Source organism: Eutrema salsugineum, unplaced genomic scaffold (assembly GCF_000478725.1).
Source record: "Eutrema salsugineum unplaced genomic scaffold, Eutsalg1_0 scaffold_11, whole genome shotgun sequence".
NCBI lineage: Eukaryota > Viridiplantae > Streptophyta > Magnoliopsida > Brassicales > Brassicaceae > Eutrema > Eutrema salsugineum.
This window is the reverse complement of record NW_006256901.1, coordinates 3,887,827-3,906,334: the sequence shown is the minus strand read 5'-3', so window position 1 is coordinate 3,906,334 and position 18,508 is coordinate 3,887,827. Positions and strand designations below refer to the sequence as shown.

At 39.3% G+C, this 18,508-nt stretch overlaps 3 protein-coding genes across 3 annotated transcripts; 2 read left to right on the top strand and 1 right to left on the bottom strand.

The window, feature by feature from the left end:
- The first annotated feature begins 8,159 nt into the window (after positions 1-8,159).
- Positions 8,160-9,122, top strand: LOC112089885 (glycine-rich RNA-binding protein GRP1A-like). The gene is made up of 2 exons (XM_024160737.1): positions 8,160-8,356; positions 8,570-9,122. The coding sequence occupies exons 1-2, from the start codon at positions 8,243-8,245 to the stop codon at positions 9,005-9,007; spliced, it is 552 nt and encodes a 183-aa protein (XP_024016505.1). The 5' UTR covers positions 8,160-8,242; the 3' UTR covers positions 9,008-9,122.
- A 56-nt stretch (positions 9,123-9,178) lies between these two features.
- On the bottom strand, positions 9,179-12,669 carry LOC18025908. The gene is made up of 3 exons (XM_006409398.2): positions 12,356-12,669; positions 9,598-11,864; positions 9,179-9,506 (listed from the first exon to the last, which is right to left on the bottom strand). Exons 1-3 carry the CDS (start codon positions 12,507-12,509, stop codon positions 9,426-9,428), a joined length of 2,502 nt encoding a protein of 833 aa, XP_006409461.1. The 5' UTR covers positions 12,510-12,669; the 3' UTR covers positions 9,179-9,425.
- Positions 12,670-14,918: 2,249 nt separating this feature from the next.
- Positions 14,919-16,388, top strand: LOC112089711. The gene is made up of 2 exons (XM_024160462.1): positions 14,919-15,632; positions 16,152-16,388. The coding sequence occupies exons 1-2, from the start codon at positions 14,919-14,921 to the stop codon at positions 16,386-16,388; spliced, it is 951 nt and encodes a 316-aa protein (XP_024016230.1).
- Positions 16,389-18,508: the final 2,120 nt, after the last annotated feature.

The window sequence follows — 18,508 nt, the reverse complement described above, 5'->3', positions numbered from 1 at the left end:
CTGGTTCTTGGATTATCGATAGTGGTGCTACGAGTCATGTGTGTTCTGACTTAGGATTGTTTAGTGAAACTACAGTAGTCTCTGGAACAACGGTTTCTTTACCTAATGGCACTAGAGTTGAGATCACACACACTGGCACAATACATCTCTCATCATCCTTAGTTCTGCATAATGTCCTTCATGTACCATCATTTCGTTTTAACTTGTTATCTGTTAGTAGCCTCCTGCAATCGACTCCTTGTTCTGCACATTTTTACATTGATTTTTGCCTCATTCAGGAGTCTATTCGGGGCTTGATGATTGGTAGAGGACAGGTCATTAACAACCTTTACATTTTACAACTTGATGCATCTCAACACTCTGCTTCTTTCATTGGATCCTTGATGGTTGATGGCGATCTTTGGCACCAACGCCTCGGACACCCATCGGCTAACAAGTTAACTCAGCTATCTTCAGTCTTACCTGTGTCTAAGTCTAGTAGTTCTGTGTCTCCATGTCCTGTATGTCCATTAGCTAAACAAAAAAGATTGTCTTTTCAGTCAAATAATCATTTGTCTTCATCCCCGTTTGATCTCATTCATTTAGATGTTTGGGGTCCATTTTCTACAGAGTCTGTTGAAGGGTATAGGTTTTTCCTCACCATAGTAGACGATTGTACACGTGTGACTTGGGTTTACTTGATGAAATATAAAAGTGATGTTTCCAAACTATTCTCTATGTTCATTAAGCATGTTCATACACAATACAATGCTGTTATCAAAAAGATTCGCACTGACAATGCTCCTGAATTGGCTTTCACTGATATCATTAGGCAACATGGCATCTCACATCAGTTTTCTTGTGCTTACACACCTCAGCAAAATTCGGTCGTAGAGCGTAAACACCAGCATTTACTTAATGTGGCTCGTGCATTACTATTTCAATCCAACTTGCCATTAGTATACTGGAGTGACTGCATTCTTACCTCTGTTTTCTTAATCAATCGTTTGCCATCTGTTGTCTTGAATAACAAATCACCATATGAACTCTTGCTTAATAAACCACCAGATTATTCATTTCTTCGGTCATTTGGTTGCTTGTGTTACGTATCAACATTGCAGAAAGATAAGCACAAGTTTAGTCCTCGTGCAGATAAATGTGTATTTCTTGGTTACTCTTCAGGTTACAAAGGTTACAAAGTGTTGCATTTAGATTCATACATGGTCTCTGTGTCACGCAATATTGTTTTCCATGAAACCGTATTTCCATTTCATGATATTTCACATCCATTTTCCTCAGGTGATTTTTTCAAAGAGTCTATTTTACCATTACCAATTCCTGCAGCTTTAGATGAGGTCATTTCACCACATTTAGATGCATTTCATTCAGTTCCTGCATCATCTTCATCCACTTCTATTCCACCATCACATTCATCATCTGCATCACAATCTCAACCTAGTGTTCCAATGCCTATCTCTAACCCCGTTGTCACAGAGAACACTATGGTTTCCCTTCCCAATACTAGGCCAAAACGCACGACTAAAACACCAAGTTATTTATCCAATTACCATTGCTCCATTTCCCATGACCAAATACCTTCTTCTTCCACCACCTACACCACACCATACCCGATCTCCTCTTATATCTCATATTCCCAATTCCACAAACCTTATCAATCTATTGTTCTTTCATTCTCAATGGAGAGGGAGCCTAAAACCTTTAAGGAGGCTATTCAATCCAAGGAGTGGACTGATGCTTGCAACCTTGAACTCAATGCTATGGAATCCACTAACACATGGACTGTTGAATCGTTGCCTCCAGGGAAGAATGTGGTAGGCTGTAAGTGGGTTTTTACTATAAAATACAGGGCTGATGGAAGTATTGAACGCTATAAGGCTAGGTTGGTAGCCAAAGGTTTCACACAGCAGGAAGGTGTGGACTACTTTGACACATTCTCACCGGTTGCGAAGCTTACAAGTGTCAAACTCATTCTCGGATTAGCAGCTCGAATGGGTTGGAGTTTGACACAAATGGATGTCACTAATGCGTTTCTGCATAGTGACTTAGAGGAAGAGATTTATATGAGCTTACCCCAGGGTTATACTCCAGCTTCTGGTCAGCTCCCTCCTAATGCTGTCTGTCGTTTACGGAAGTCAATATACGGCTTGAAACAAGCTTCACGTCAATGGTACAAGTGTTTCTCCAATGCTTTGCTTGAGGTGGGTTTTGTACAATCAGCTGCAGACAATACCCTCTTTGTCAGATTAAGAGGTACTTCTTTCATTGCTCTCCTTGTTTATGTTGATGACATTCTCATTGTGAGCAATGATGATGAGGCTGTTAACTCTGTTAAGACTCATCTTTCTACGCGATTCAAGACTAAGGATTTAGGTCCTGCTCGGTTCTTTCTTGGCCTTGAAATTGTTCGGAACTCGAAAGGTATTTCAGTCTCTCAACGGAAGTACTGTTTGAATTTGCTTGAAGATTCAGGACTTCTTGGTTGTAAACCGAAGTCTGTACCAATGGATCCAAAAGTTCCTTTGAGCAAGGAAACAGGAACTCTTCTTCCTGATGCACGACCATATCGTGAGGTCATTGGTCGGCTTCTATATCTCTGCATCACACGTCCTGACATTACCTTTGCTGTGCATCGGCTAAGCCAGTTCCTCTCTTGTCCTACGGATGTCCATATGCAAGCTGCTCATCATGTTTTGAAATACTTGAAGAACAATCCTGGACAAGGACTATTTTACTCTGCTACTACCGAGCTTTGCTTAAATGGATTCTCTGATGCAGATTGGACAACTTGCCCAGACACTCGCCGTTCTGTAACTGGTTTATGTGTCTTCCTTGGTACTTCGTTGATCTCCTAGAAGTCTAAGAAGCAGGAAACCGTGAGCAGGAGCAGCACGGAAGCTGAATACAGGAGCATGGCTGAAACAACAGGCGAATTGCTTTGGATCACACAACTATTGGCTGATCTTCACATTCCAGTTAGCACGAAGGCGAAGCTCTTTTGTGATAACAAGTCCGCGATGAACATAGCCAACAATCCGGTCTTCCACGAGAGGACCAAACATGTTGAGGTCGATTGTCACACGACTCGAGATCAAGTTAAGAATGGTTTCTTAACGGTGCTTCATGTCTCCAGCTCCAATCAGCTTGCAAATATACTGACCAAGCCTCTACATCCGGGTCTTTTTCATTCTTTGCTTGGGCGTATGTCTGTGTCAAGCCTCTATCTCCCTTCGGTTTCATCGGCTTGAGGGGGGTGTATTAGATCTATATTATGGTTTAGTCTGGTTAAGCCTCCTTTCACTTAACCACACTACTATATATATTTGTAAATGACACTTTACAGAATTAATGAGAAATCTTCTTTCCCTATCTAAAGTGTTAATATTATTTCTTATAAACATTTCCGCATATACTATAAATCTGGATATTACACAAACAGTATTACCAAAACAAACAGTATTACCAAAAGACATAACAAAATCAAATTTAAACAAACAATTTTTTTGTTTGTTAAAGACGATGCCTTACGGTTGAGACGATCAAAGAACCATGCCTGACCTAGTTTTAAAGACTATAGACGTCCATCTTTTGTAACACTTTTGAAGTATATCTCGAAATAAAAAGTTTTTAAACGTCTTTTTTAAATGTATTTATAATTACGATATACGAATTATTTGGAAAAGGGACATGTTCCAACCACCACATTGTCAAATTGGGTGGTCACATGTTACGCAATAAAACCAGATAATATAGAAGAAATAAAACCAAAAATCTTATTAAAAACGAGAAAAGAAAATCACGATTAAAAAGTGTTCTCTCACATAACAATGAAATGAACATTCAAGAAGATCTAGTCAAAACACTATGCAGAGGTCAACTAAAATATCTTTATGATTTTAATTTACGGGGGCCACTGGTACAGATCGGTTCTGCGAAAGTGTGCACCAATCAACCCATCGCAGTCTCAAAGCATATACATCTAAGAACTTTTTGGAAGATATATTTATGTTAATTTTTTACTCCATAATATAATTATAATTTTTTATACCATATTTGATTTACATTTACATCAATAGTTTTATAAATTAGGCAGTTCGTTGTTGTGCGGAAGATCAAAAATTCACCGGCGCTTCTAATTGGTTAAAAAACAGTGTTGATCGAAGATCTTTTATCCAAGAATACATGTTTGCTTTTTTGTTTAGGAAAAAAACCTAAAAAATACATCAGTTATATAAAATTTGGAAGAAAAATACATAAACTATTTTGACTGCTATAAAAATATATCAACTATTATTTTTTTGGTTTTTAATACAAAAACTATCAATCAATAATATTTCTATAATACCCAAACTTTAAAATTTTGTATATTTTACAACATTAATATTCTGAAAATCTGATTTTGCTCTTTTTTATTTACCAAATTTAATTTAATTTAACAGAAAACAAAATTTATATTTTTTTAAAAAAATCTTTCTTCTTCTTCTTCTTTTCTCGATATCTCTTCTTTTTATCTTTCGCTCAGAGCCGTGCCTAGAGATTTCGAGCCCGTAAACGAATTAAAAAAAAAAAATTCTTATCATCTCAAATTCATATAAAACTAATTCACAATGTTTCATCGGATCATTCTCTTTTTCACATTCATTTTTATCCTCTCATCTTCATCTTTTTTTTTAACCATTTTCATTCACTATATCCACTTTTTCATTCAAATTCTCCTCATCTAGGGTATTCACATCTTTTTCTCATTTAAGTCATCTTCATTCACTGCATTCGCATTCTCTATTCCATCTCCAGAAACACCATGATGCTCATCATTTTTTTTATAGATTTATCAAGAGTTTTAATTTTTTTGAAATACCTAAATAAAATATTCGCTTGAGATTTTTCTTCTTTTTCTCTTTTCTGTTTTAGTTTTCTTTTTTATATCCACACAATGATTTTTTAAAGTTATTCCCAGACATCTCTGTAAAAAAAGAGTTATAACATATAAGCAAAAGAAAAAAAATTATAATAAAAAATAATTAGTAATTAACAAATACTTATTGAGATACCGTTTAATAATTATGTTATTGTTCTAAAAAGAAGAAAACTGAAAGCTTCGAAAATTCAATAATGAAGAAAGTGAGTTGAAGAAGTATCGTGTATTAAGTGCCTAACTAAACATTTTTGTAACCATTACTCTACTTTTATATTTGTTAAATAATTTTTTAATTAATTTCTAAATTTATTAAAAAAAACTCACATATTCTTTTAGTTTTTTTTTTAATTTTTAAATTTCCATTGATAATGAATGAGAGATTACAACCATGCCAACAAAAAATTACACCGACGCATGGACAAACAGCAACAGCTGCAACAAAAAGCCACCACAAGACAAGACCAAAAAAGAGAAGTCAGGGGGCTGAAAAACCGTAAACCAAGATGTTAAGAGAGAAACAACCGAGGGAAGGTTCCTTTGCGCATGAGATAGCGGGTCAAGGCGGCATCGGAGAGTCAGTTGGATGTCAGCAATTAGAGCGGACTGAGGCTTAGAGGAGTTAGAGTGAAGCCTTGAGTTACGTTCGCACCAAATGGCGTAAACCGAAGCCTGGAACAAAAGCTTGATAATCAGGGAAATGTTAGGGTCTCTAACCGGGTCTTTAATCCATCTAAGTCCATCTTCAAAAGCGATAGGAGGAGAGAGATGAGCTTTGTTCATAAAAAAGGACCAAATCTCCGAACTATATACACAATCAAAAAACAAGTGCTGCCTAGTTTCATCAGCAGAGCTGCATAGGAGACAAGAAGAAGGAACATGGACACCCCAGCTTTGCAAACGATCCCGGGTATGCATTCGATTCCTAGCCACCAACCAGGTTATAAAAGCATGCTTAGGAATCATACCTTTGAACCAAACCGATGTGGACCATGGAGCTGAGATGTTACATGGGAATAAGCTGGCCCAAGTAGACTTTGCAGAGAAGATGTTCGTGGGAGTAGAATTCCCCACTTGCCACAAAAAGAGTCGTCGACCTCGGAAAGAAGGATAGGTGCTACCGGAGGGAGGCATTGTTTAAGGAGACTGATGATGGGGTTGCGGCTTCTAGAAGAAGTCAACCACCAAGAGCCGTCGATGATCGCATCTCTGACAGAGGCGTCAATAGAAAGGCCAGAAACTCAGGGGCCAGTGTCACCCGTCAAAGCTATAATCAGACCAAGGCCCGTCCAATTATCACTCCAGAAGTTTGCAGTAATGCCTGAACCAATCTCACACACGATGAATGGCCTGGCGAGAGGGCGAAGCTTGCAAAGCTTTTTCCATATCCAGCTTCCATAGTTCCGGGGGTCTAAATCCCAAAAGATAGAGTTACCGATGAAATTAAGTCTTACTCACGACACCCAAAGGGAGCCACCCAACGCAAAAATTAGCCATATCAGTTTAAGCCCAAGGACCGAGTTCCAGTCAGCCAATCTCCGGAGACCTAGCCCGCCACTAGATTTCGGAGAGCAAACTGAGTCCCAACTGACCTTATCACCTTTTGCATTGTTGGGAGCCCCTTTCCACAGAAATCCGTTACACATATTCTTTTAGTTTCCTACTACTCTTATCTGAACTCTAGATTTTCTTTAGAAATTTGGCCCGTAGGCCAATGTTTCTAATTCACCTATATAGGCACGGCCCTGCTTTCGCTTTACTGGTTTTGATTTGATCAAATTTGGATTTTGTCCATAGAATCTCGATCTTTCTCCTTCTCTCTTTCTCGATTTACTACGATTTCATTTGGGATCTTCACCGGGATTGACATCGGCGATGGCTTCAGTCTAGGTTGAGATGGCTGCGGTGTCACGGCAAAGAAGAAGATAAGTAGTTGTTGCTGGATTTATGGATCAAATGGAGTAATCTAATGGATTCTATGAAATAATGGAGTAATCATTAATATTTTTGGTTTTGGATTTGATTGTTGTTTAGTTTTGAGATTTGATTGGAGTAATCATAAGTTAAAAGCAAATTAAATGTGCGAACTTTTGTTTTTCTTCCACATTCAACGACTGCTCTGAAAATGAAAGAGATTGAATCGAAACTTCTAATTTAAGTTTCCAATGAATCAAATTTGGTACAAATCCAGGAAATTAATCAAAAAATAGTCGCTGTTCAGAGAAAACAAAAATTGCAACGATTTCCCTTCTGATGGTAAGATGACAGATTCCACATCGAAAACACGTTGCCTAAAATCCTTGAAATTTTTGAAAAGAATTTATTTATATATATATCATTAATTTTGTTTTTTTCTGATAAAATAAATTAAATTTGGGTAAAAAAGGTAAAATCGGATTTTTAAAATACTAATGTTTTAAAATACATGAAATTTTTAAAAATTTGGGTATTAAAGAAATACTGATTGATAGTTGGTGTATTAAAAAAAAATCATGTATTTTTATAGCAACCAAGATAATTTATATATTTTTCTTCTAAATTTTATATAGTTGGTGTATTTTTAAGGTTTTTCCCTTAGGTTTATAACTTCACATGTATCAGTACACATTTCTATTGTATGTTTAGATTTTGTTAGACTTTGATTTGGGCTTTGTTGTATCACTTGTATCTGCATATTATCGAGTTTTTCATCTATGATAGATTATCGATTAAAAAAATATGCAATTTAAAAGATATCCTTTTCCTTTTATTTCGTTAGTTAGTTTAAGTGCAAAATTAACAATCTGAAAACAACATTTTTCACATGGGTTGAAAATAAAATTAAAATGACTTTTCATCAGGCTTCTTATCCTCGTATACACTTCTTTTGTCACTTATCCTTCGTCAAAACAGACAAATCTCAAATTCTCAACAAATAAGAACATTCAAATCCTGTTGTTACTGATGCTGTCTTTACCACATGATCACGACACGTGTACAAGTGAGTCCTACCCAAAATAATCCCAAAACATAAATACGAGCCATCGGATCTGGACCATTGGATCAGGCGACCATTTTACTTTTTTATTCTCATAACGTAATATGATAATACCGTCGTATTAAAACACAATGTTTGGACATGGATATAGTCATATCTTTGGATTATTTTACATGTAACCAAACACACATGTTATGCACCGTCAACGTAACCATGGTTTCGATTTTAAAGGGAAGATGTCTCTAGGCTTCTGACACGTCATCTTCCTCATAATTTCCGAATATAATAAAAATCAAAATCTCATCTTTAAGAACTTTCATCTTTTTCCTTTGAAGCTTATACAACTTGTGAAGATGGCTTCTGAAGAGAGCGAGTACCGATGCTTCGTCGGAGGTCTAGCTTGGGCCACCGACGACCAATCTCTGGAAAGAACTTTCAGCCAATTCGGAGAAGTTCTCGACTCCAAGGTCCGTTAAAGACGACCCGGATCCGACCCGGAACCCGGAATCTATGTGACTCTGTTTTTTACCTTTCTCTTTGTTACTCTGTTACTGATTTGTTAATCTCTTAACCTCCATCGGTACGTTTCATCATCGTCCGATTTGTTTGTATCAAATCCATTTTCTTGTGATGAAATCTGATTTGAAAAGTTCGAATTTTTTGTATGGTTTTGGATTTAGATCATCATTGATCGTGAGACAGGGAGGTCCAAAGGATTTGGATTCGTGACTTTTAAGGATGAGGAATCGATGAGAACTGCGATTGAGACGATGAATGGTCAAGAGCTTGATGGTCGTAATATCACTGTCAACGAGGCTCAAGCTCGCCGAACTCGCGGTGGTAACGGTGGTGGTGGGTATAACCGTGGTGGTGGAGGCAGTTACGGAGGTGGTGGTGGCGGTTATGGAGGGGGTGGTGGCGGTTATGGAGGCGGTGGTTATGGAAGTGGTGGTGGTGGTTACGGAGGTAGACGTGATCAAGGTGGATATAGCCGTGGCGGCGGAGGAGGTGGATACGGTGGTGGTTATGGAGGTGGACGTCGTGAGGGTGGATATGGTGGCGGCGGTTACGGTGACGGAGGTTACGGTGGTCGATCTGACGGAAACTGGAGAGATTGAGTCTTGTGTTCTCTCTGTTTCTTTGGGCTATGGATTTGGTCGTTGTTTATTTGGTTTTTTTTCATATGTAAAAACAAAAGACAAAATAAAAAGTTTGATGCTTTTGTTCTTCCAAGATTGCTTTGAGAATGAAGGAGATTGATGCAAAGAAACAAACTTCAGATTAAATCAAGTTTGGTACAAATGAGGAGATTAGAAGTCAAATGCTAAAAGATTGCAGAGTAGTGCAATGACTAAAATGAAAAGTTGATGCTTTGGTTCTTCCACACACACATAAGAAAGACCTTAAGATTGAATCAAGTCTGGTACAATTCAAGAGATTAGAACTCAAGAAAGCTAATCCTAATTCTAGTGAAACTAAAGATTGCAGAGTGGTGCAATGACTAGAACAAGAAGTGGTAGTGAGTCTCTCTCTTTCTCATAGCCCCCCAGAAGGTTGGTTGTTTCTAATCCTGCTTGAACGTCTCACAGGTGTAATCATCTCTTCCTCTCTATCCCCCTGCAAAGAATAAATGGGTTGGTGTTAACTCTTAATACAATGTCAAAGCCAAAATAGAAAAACTACAGTTTGTGATGATTGATTTACTTACACTTTTGATGGGGATTTTCTCGTAAGTTGTGAAACTTCCATAAGAAAAGGAGCCTACGGAGTATTCTGATGCTGAGGATGCCATTGATTCTCTCCTCAAGTTCTTGTTGCTATTACTCTTCTTGCCTCCTCCTCCTCCGCTTTGATGTTCGCTCAAGAATGAGCTCTTCTTATGGAAACTGTTACTTGTCCTGTCCTCAACTTCTTCTGCCTGGAGATTCAGTGAAGAAAGACTTTCTTTCATCAGATTCTCCACTGGTACATGACCCACCAAGTTTAGCTTCTCGGTCACAGGAGCTGGTTCAGGAGCAGATGCAGCCACAGGTTTTGCCTTCTTAGCGAATAAGAAAGCAACAGCTGCGAGTAGAACCAGCACAGTCGAGGAAGATACTATCATCGCCTTGTTAAAAGACTTTACTTTAGGATGAAGATCATCGCTAGTTTCTGCTGCAGTTTCTCCAAAACCTTCTTCTGAGACATTTTCAGCATCAACTAACTCACACTCCTGCAGTTTAGGTTGAAGATCATCACTAGTTACTGCTGCAACTTCTCCAAAACCTTCCTCTGATCCACTTTCAATATCAGCTACCTCAGTCTCTTTTGGCTGGTGCACATTGATGGGATTGGATTCTATGAAGACCGCTTCAGATTCATCTTCTTTAAACTGCTCCGGGTCCTTGGTTGATTTAGTTTCAATCTGTTCTTGAAATTCACTGTTTTCTTCATGATTCACCGGAGACTCTTTCTGTTCTTTTATGTACTCTAAGAATTCACTGTTTTCTTCATGATTCATCGCAGACTCTTTCTGTTCTTCGATGGACTCTAAGAAAAGAGCTTCCAAGTTTGCTTCACCTTCATTTAACTCTATATCTGTGCCCGGTTTCATCTCAACCATTTCATCAAACTCATTAGTTTCTGCATCACCATCTTTTGCTTCATAAACCATTTCTGAGTTTTCCTCTCCTTCACCCTCCTCCTCAAATCCATTGTCATAACCATCATCAAGATTGCTCCTCTCTAGCATTGGTACTTCATTGATTTCAACACTTGTTGGCTGGAAAACAGTATAATCTTCCAGAACATATGTCAAGTTCTGAAATTGCCAAGGACCATGTTCCTCTGCTCTTCCTCTTAGACGTGAGATCAGCTTATCCACGTACACAAGTGATGATTCTGTCAAAGTCAAGAGCTTTTCACTTAACTGCTCCAAATTGTTTGCTTGTTTCTCTGCTCCTCCTCTTAGACGTGAGATCAGCTTATCAACTGATGATTCTGTCAAAGTCCAGAGCTTTTCACTCAACTGCCCCAAGTTGTTAGCTTCTGCAAACTCTGTGATTCCTGTCGGGATATGGAACTCGTGGAAAGGCGATTCTTTAAGGATTGAAAGTCCAGAAAATGTCGCTGAAACCAACAAACACCCCAATGCCATAGCCAAAAGCCAACCAAGGAACTTGAATTTTCTGAAACCAGACTGTTTTGGAACCTGACTTGTCTCTTCAGTGCTCTCACAAACCATTTCTTCGTCCCTCTCTGCTTCCAATTGCTCCACATCTTCGACTTCTTCTTTTTCTTCAACTACTGCCTCAGCTCCATCTTCAGGATAAGCAACCTCCTCTTGCTCCTCACATTTTTCAGATTCCCCCGCAGACAATTCAGTCTCAGAAGAAGAGCTTTCAGAGATGAAAAGCTCCTCAAGCTGCTTGCACTCATCAAAATCCTTCTCGACTCTTGGATTCGGCTTATAATGAAGAAACTGAGGCCTCGGCGACAGATAATTCTTCTTCGGATCATAAGGAGGCAACAATGTATCGACTTCACGACCTGCAAACTCAGGAGATGTGTATGGAACAGTAGGACGAGGACTGATCCTGAATCTTGGATCAGAATACACAATCCCTTTGTTCTCATGAACTTCATTCTCATCGAAATCAGTAACAGTCATGTCATGTGATCCCTCGAACCGCTTCTTTTCATCGACACCAATGATGTGTATCTCTTCAGAAAACGAAACACATGACCGAACATTTCGATGGCTTTTGGTTTCCTCCAAGATTAGGCCTTTAGTGTCAGAGGAACGAGACAGTTCGTTCTTCTCAGACAACACTTTCTTCCTTGGAGATGGATTGATCTTAGAAACAGCTGAGATTGTTGGTGACATGAAGTTCTTGGAAGCTTTTGGAAGCGGAAGAGCTTTGTTCTCGTTCTCTTTGTCGCCAAACTCTACACGAGGATTTTCTCTGCCACCAAAAGAGTTCCTCCGAGAAAAATCTGAGGAACATAAACATGACAACTGTCAATAACCAAAGAAACATATCAATGAATGTGAACCAAAGTACAAGAAGAAAGATAACACTAAGCTAAGGACTCTCTACAAATATTCTCTAACGACTAAGTTAAAATCCTCTTCTTATACAAAAACTAATCGAATCACTTCGAGCAACAATCTGAGGAACAAAAGCATCACAAATCAATAAAGAAGTAAGATTTTCTGAACAAACACTAAGATTAAACGCTAAGCTAAGGACCCTTTACAAATTTTCTGCAAAGACTTAAGTTAAAACACAAACATCACAGCAGGCGATAACCAAAGATACATATCAAAGATTAAGCGAATCATATCGAGCAAAAAACTGAGGACTTCCTGAACAAACAGACTGATTAAACACTAAGGTAAATATCCTCTACAAAATACTCCAAAGACTAAGTTAAAACTCTAATCTATTTCGAAACAGAAGAGAAATATCAAGAAAAGCCCTAACCTTTGGGGATATTGACTTTAGAATTGGCCGGAAATGGGTTGCCACCAAAACTCCGGCGCAAAGGATCACCAACCTCCGAGTTTCTGGGTTTAGGGTTTGGTCTGTTAGGGATCGGAGGAGAAGAAGAGGAATTGTTGTTGGCCGGAGAAGCCATGACCGATCAAATTGGCTCGGATCCTTAATTTGGTAAACAAATCTGAAGTCTTTTACTGCCCAAAAAGAGAAAAATCTAAAATCTTTGGTTTGTTTGGTCGTTGAAGGAAACAACAGAGAGCAGGGAATCGCAAGATCAAGAGAAGCCCTAAGAAGATCGAAGAGTTTGAAATAATGAGAGAGAATCGTAACGGCTACTTGCAGTTTTTTTTTTTGGAAAGGCTAATCTGAGTTATGATTTAAAGTGACGGCTTTGGATCTTTCGACCGTTGGACGAATATTAAAAGCTTTTCTTGACATATTTTTTATGAGTGAATTAGCTGAATAAATCAAATGAAAAACCAAAATTAACTAAATGATCAAGGGTTCACCAATAAATATTAATATTGTGTTTTTGGTCATTGGCAATGATTTTTTTACCTTCTGATATTTTGCTTATGCCAAATATGAACAAAAGCTTCTGACGGTAAGTACAATCTATAGGATGGCTAGAGATATTTGGTAGACTAGGGGCGATATTCCTGCATAAACGAGAGTCACATATTTTTTCCCACCGAAGAAGCATTAAATGCAAGGATATGCTGAAGATTGCTTCGACAATTGGGCTTATATGCGATGTATGCGTGTAAGTATATGACACTAGGGTTTGTTAACCTGCTATATAAAGAGTTATCGTTGTCAATTGAAAAACGTCGCTGTTAAACTTTAAGAGCAAAAAAACACACAGAGTAAAAACAGATAAATCTAGAGTTTCCATTGAAGAAGTAGTTGACTCTCATCCAAAAGAAGGTGAGTTCACGTGCTCTTCAAACGTATGTAATGGAGGTCCTACATTTATTGTCGGATTGTATATCTGGAAAGATTGCTTTTATTACAACACTTATTGAATCTCCGTACTACTTTAATGATACCAGTGATAGTCTAGTAAATGTGTTAGTGATTATGTACTAAAAACTAGTGTTTGTCTCGTTATGAATGTCTCTAAATCCTATTGTGGTCTCTAACAGTTTTGTTTTCACGGTAACCAGCCAGAAAAATGGGCCGTGTTGTAAGCTTTGTTCGAGGAGTGTGGAAGAAAACCGCGAATACGGAATGGGATTTTTAAGAAGATTCGGCGGAGACTGTGTACAGGATGATGGTGCAAGAAAATAAAACGTTCGAGCGCTTGACGGAATGGTGAGGGAGCGCTCAAAATTCCAAGTTATGAAATGATGGCGCTGACTTACAAACTACCGGAGGCTATGGTGGATCCTTTGGAAAAAAAACTGCGCCACAGGACATGGCAACCACGGCGGACATGGAGCTATTCATGGCCGTCAAAGTTGATTTTGATTCGCTTACAATCTATGTGACCCTCGGGGTTTATAATGTTGAGCGTTATAAGTTTCAGAAGCGACACAACCTGACTGTTGGAGGTCCACCGCCGGGGTTTGAAGGTGTTCAGCCAACTTTGCCCCGCTCCTTTCATGCATACACCGGTAATCATTTTGTTAACGTAAAACAAGAAAAAGTTAACGGATATGACTTGCGGTGGACTTGACGATGTTAAAAAATTTTGAGAAAGGGTTGTCGAGGGTCCTATATTCCATATAGCAGAGAGTGTCGCGAAAGAAATTTTCACGGACAAGGAGAGGCGTTTCCTGGAGGAGATACATGAGGCTATGACCCGCATAGAGTCCTCTTACGGGGTGCCCGTGGGTGGTGGACACAGCTCGACTAGCAACTCCTCGGGGGATCTGTGTTTGATGCTCCCAGATACAAGCTTGAACATTACAACTATCGGAAATGTAGACGGTGATCCTGACACCGTGATACAGTCGTCCGGAGTTACATCAGGGGTTCAACACCTCTCCATACGACCTCTAACATGTGAAGGTACAGATCTACGCATATCATTAGCGGGTATGTTATTCATGTGCATCTTCAAATACATGATTAACACTTATCGAATATTTTACCAATCCATGGGTTACTAACTCAACGATTTCGTTGGGCTCAACAAGTGAGGGGAAGAGGCCAGCCAATAGCCTGACTGATAAAGGCAAAACTAAAATCGACCAAGATATCAACAAGGGTCCGTTCTTGGGTTTGTCTATGCGTTGCAATGGAGATCCTAGTGGTGTCAACCCTAAACAACATGACTCGGAAGACGATGACATGTCTGACGAAGAATGTGACTATATCGGTATCGCTTTACTCATATACTCGCTAACATATTTGTTGGATCTCCAACTGTCAACGTGCCTAACTAACATATGTATTATACTTTGTAGGGGACGATGTTAACAAACCAGGCATCCTCTACGTGGGGATGGTATTCAAAGACTAAGACGCGTTCAAGCGCCATATGTCCTTATACGCCATGGCCAAAAAGTTCTAATACTTTACCTGAAAATCGACACCAAGCAGGATGGACTTGGAATGTGTCGGGCAAAACTGCCCATGGAGGGTGTACACCGTAAGGATGGAAGGGATAGAGTGGTTCCATATCAGACGTGCCTGGCTTGACCACAACTGTACCATTGACGAGCGTGGCCGCTTTCATGTGCAAGCTAAGACAAGTGTGATTGGAGATTTGTTCAAAAACAAATATGCCGGTGGTGTTGGACCCCGACCTAATGAACTACGAGAGCTTATGCGTGATGATCATGACGTCCCAATATCATACTGGAAGGCGTGGAGGTCTAGAGATTTAGCAAGGGACACAGGGTTGGGAACTGCTGGCAATTCTTACAAGGTGCTACCCATCTACCTACAACGCTTGGTTATGTCAAACCCCGGAACAGTCGTTTCCCTAGAAACGGATTACGATGAAGGAGTGGACCAAAGGTTCAAATATCTGTTCTTCACCTTGGGGGCATGCCTCAATGGTTATCCCTATACGCGCAAAGTCCTCATAATCGACGGCGCCCACCTTAAAGGGAAGTACACAGGCTGCCTGCTCACCGCGAGTTGTCAATATGGAAACTACCAGCTTTACCCAGTGGCTTTTGGGATAGTGGATGGAGAGAACGACAAGGCATGGAGTTGGTTTTTCCGGAAGTTGCAGGAGGTGGTGCCGGACAGCCATAATCTCGTTTTTGTGTCTGACCGGCATAACTCGATCTATGCCGGCCTGCAAAAGGTATTACACTTTAATCTGCAACTATATTAATAATAACAGTTTTAGATATGCATTTTATTTATTGGTGTGTTAACACTTATAGTATCGCGTTAATAGTTGGTGTAGATGGATAAACATATAAATTCCTGGTTAACATGCATGGGTCTTTTGATAATGAGTTGTTTTTTTTCATATTAATGGTGCGTTAATAGTTCGTGTATATGGATAAATATATAAGTGCATGTTTAGTAAAAAAAATGGGTCTTTTGGTGATACGTTGTTTGCTTCAGGTTAATAAAAACTTTATATGTGTTCTCATATTGTTAGTGTCTTATACCATTGATAACAAATATGTTATCACGTTAATATCTATTTTAGTTAATGAAACATATAAGTGCCTGCTTAAGATGCACGGGTTTTTGGATAATGAGTTATTTGCTTCTCGTTAAGAAACCTTTTAAATGTGTACTCATAGTGTTAGCGTCTTAAATACTAGTGATAACTGGCTTGACGCTAATAATTATGTATCAATGTGATTAGGTGTATCCAATGGCACAGCACTGTGCGTGTGTTGTGCATCTCCAGCGTAACTTCCAGGCGATCTTCAAGAAAAATCATCTCAGCTATTTGGTGTCTCAAGCTGCGAGAGCTTACCTACCTTCCCAATTCTCTGAACTATTTGACCAAATTCGAGCTGTGGACTCAGGTTGCGCTGACTATTTGACAGCTATTGGATTCGAACACTGGACGAGGGCTCACTTCAACGGTCTCCAGTAAAACATCATGACCAGCAATGTAACTGGATCCCTCAACAATGTGCTCGCAGCTGCACGAGATTACCCAATTGTGCCATTGATCGAGTACATTAGGGCAACTCTGATGGGTTGGTTTAACACTCGTCGTACCCTCGCTTCGGAGACAAATAACACGCTAACCCCAAAGGTAGAGGATATCCTAGTTGCTAACTTTGAACTGTCAACAGAGTTTTCGTTCCGTCGGATAAATCAAGATGAATTCGAGGTCCGGAACAAAGAGGGGTTCCTTTCCTGGTTAACCTGGAGATGCAGGCATGCAGCTGTCAAGAATTCCAGATGTTGCGGATCCCTTGTTGCCATGCTGTAAGTCGCAGCGTTGAGATCTGAGACAAGGGTTGACTCCTTGGTTGGAATTGAATACACCACAGCTTTTTGGAACAAGGCATACGAGTGCAGCATCTACCCCGTAACAATGTCTGCGCAAACTCTTCCAGTAGGCGACGACTTCTCATCTCTTAACCTGAAGCCACCTAACACCCGCCGCCCCCCTGGGAGGCCACACAAAACGCGCATCCGATCTCGTGAAGAATTTGGGGTAATTTTTTTATTATCGACTCGGTTATCATTCTGTTTACCCGTGTAACTTTGAGAGTTAGCAAACTAACATTCTTATTACGTTGTTACAGGGAGGATTACCGAGGCGTTTAAACATCTGTGGTCGATGTGGTAGCTTCGGCCATAACCGCGCCTCTTGTAAGATGCCGATATAGCTATGGGAATGATGAATGGGGGCAACGGATTCCATGCAGTTGGTTCCTTTTTGTTGAGCTGCATAAACCGACACTATGTCGGTTTCAAATACTTTCTGTTTTTAATATGTTTTGTGTATTAATGAATCCAAGCAAACTATTCTCTAAGTTTCTGTAAAATATGTTTGTAAGATGATTTATTCTGTTGCCCCCACTATAAAGTATTTTTGTTTACTATGCCTGTCCACCTTTTTTATCTAGTTGTTGATATTTCCATCGCCCTAAAATCAACCAGACGTAGGCATAGAAAGTTCAAGTTAACATTCTCATTAGCATCTCTAACATATAAATTGGCTGATGTTGGTTTACTCTATTGATCTAACATTCTGATTACCGATTTATAAAACATGTTATCATATCATTTGATATTTGATACAGACCTACTTTTCAAAAAGTCGACATATGTTAACAGACGTAAATTAGAAAATAGTTTGACATGGCCAATGAATAAGCATGGGACAAATTCAACAAAGTCTTTAAACAAAAATAAGAAAATCAAACAGTAAACATAATAACAAATGTCTTTTAGCAAATTGTTAAGTCCTGCACCCCTTGGCTTACGCTGGAGCATCAAACTCCTCGAAAAACTTAACAGCCAAAACCTGACTCTCTTTGGCCATCACATCGGGAGTGAGCATGTTGCATCAGTCAATCCCTCCAACCGAGTGTAACATTATAAGCAGGGCAGTTGTAATACCAGAATCGCACATGATGCTGTTCTGTGGAATCCCTTTAGGTCGAACGATAACGTAAGGTTTAGACTCGCTAACACATTTGTTGGATGGACTTTAGTACATACGGTAACATCATTGATATGGGGGCCATCTCCTTCTTTATAGCGCTATCAGTCCTCAAAGAGAGGTTGCAATCCAACACGTGTATACTCCCAGCAGTTGTGTCAACAGCTATGCCAACCCAGTGCTCCTTGTCAAATTTGAACGACAAATACAAACAGCTCCGGCATAAGGATCTCTACGTTGTCCACCTCAAGGTGATCCATGACACCATCCCAAAATTTGAACCTATGACGATCTTTGACAGCCAAACGGGAAAACTTACTACAGGTCTTCATCAGTGCAGTCGTGAATTTGGTTTCAAGAAACGCCGTCTTGTTCAAATGAGACTCAGAAAAATGTCGAACATAGACAGCGCGGGTGTATAGGAGAAGCGCGTCCATCATCTAGATACAACAAAAACGCTTAGTTCTAAATAAATTATGGGCTCTACACTTTTATTTTACATAAAACAAACATCTAAACCATTAAACTGAAAACTTATGAACATAGTTATGTGACTATACATCTAACCCCCTAGTTATCTGATATTACTTTTG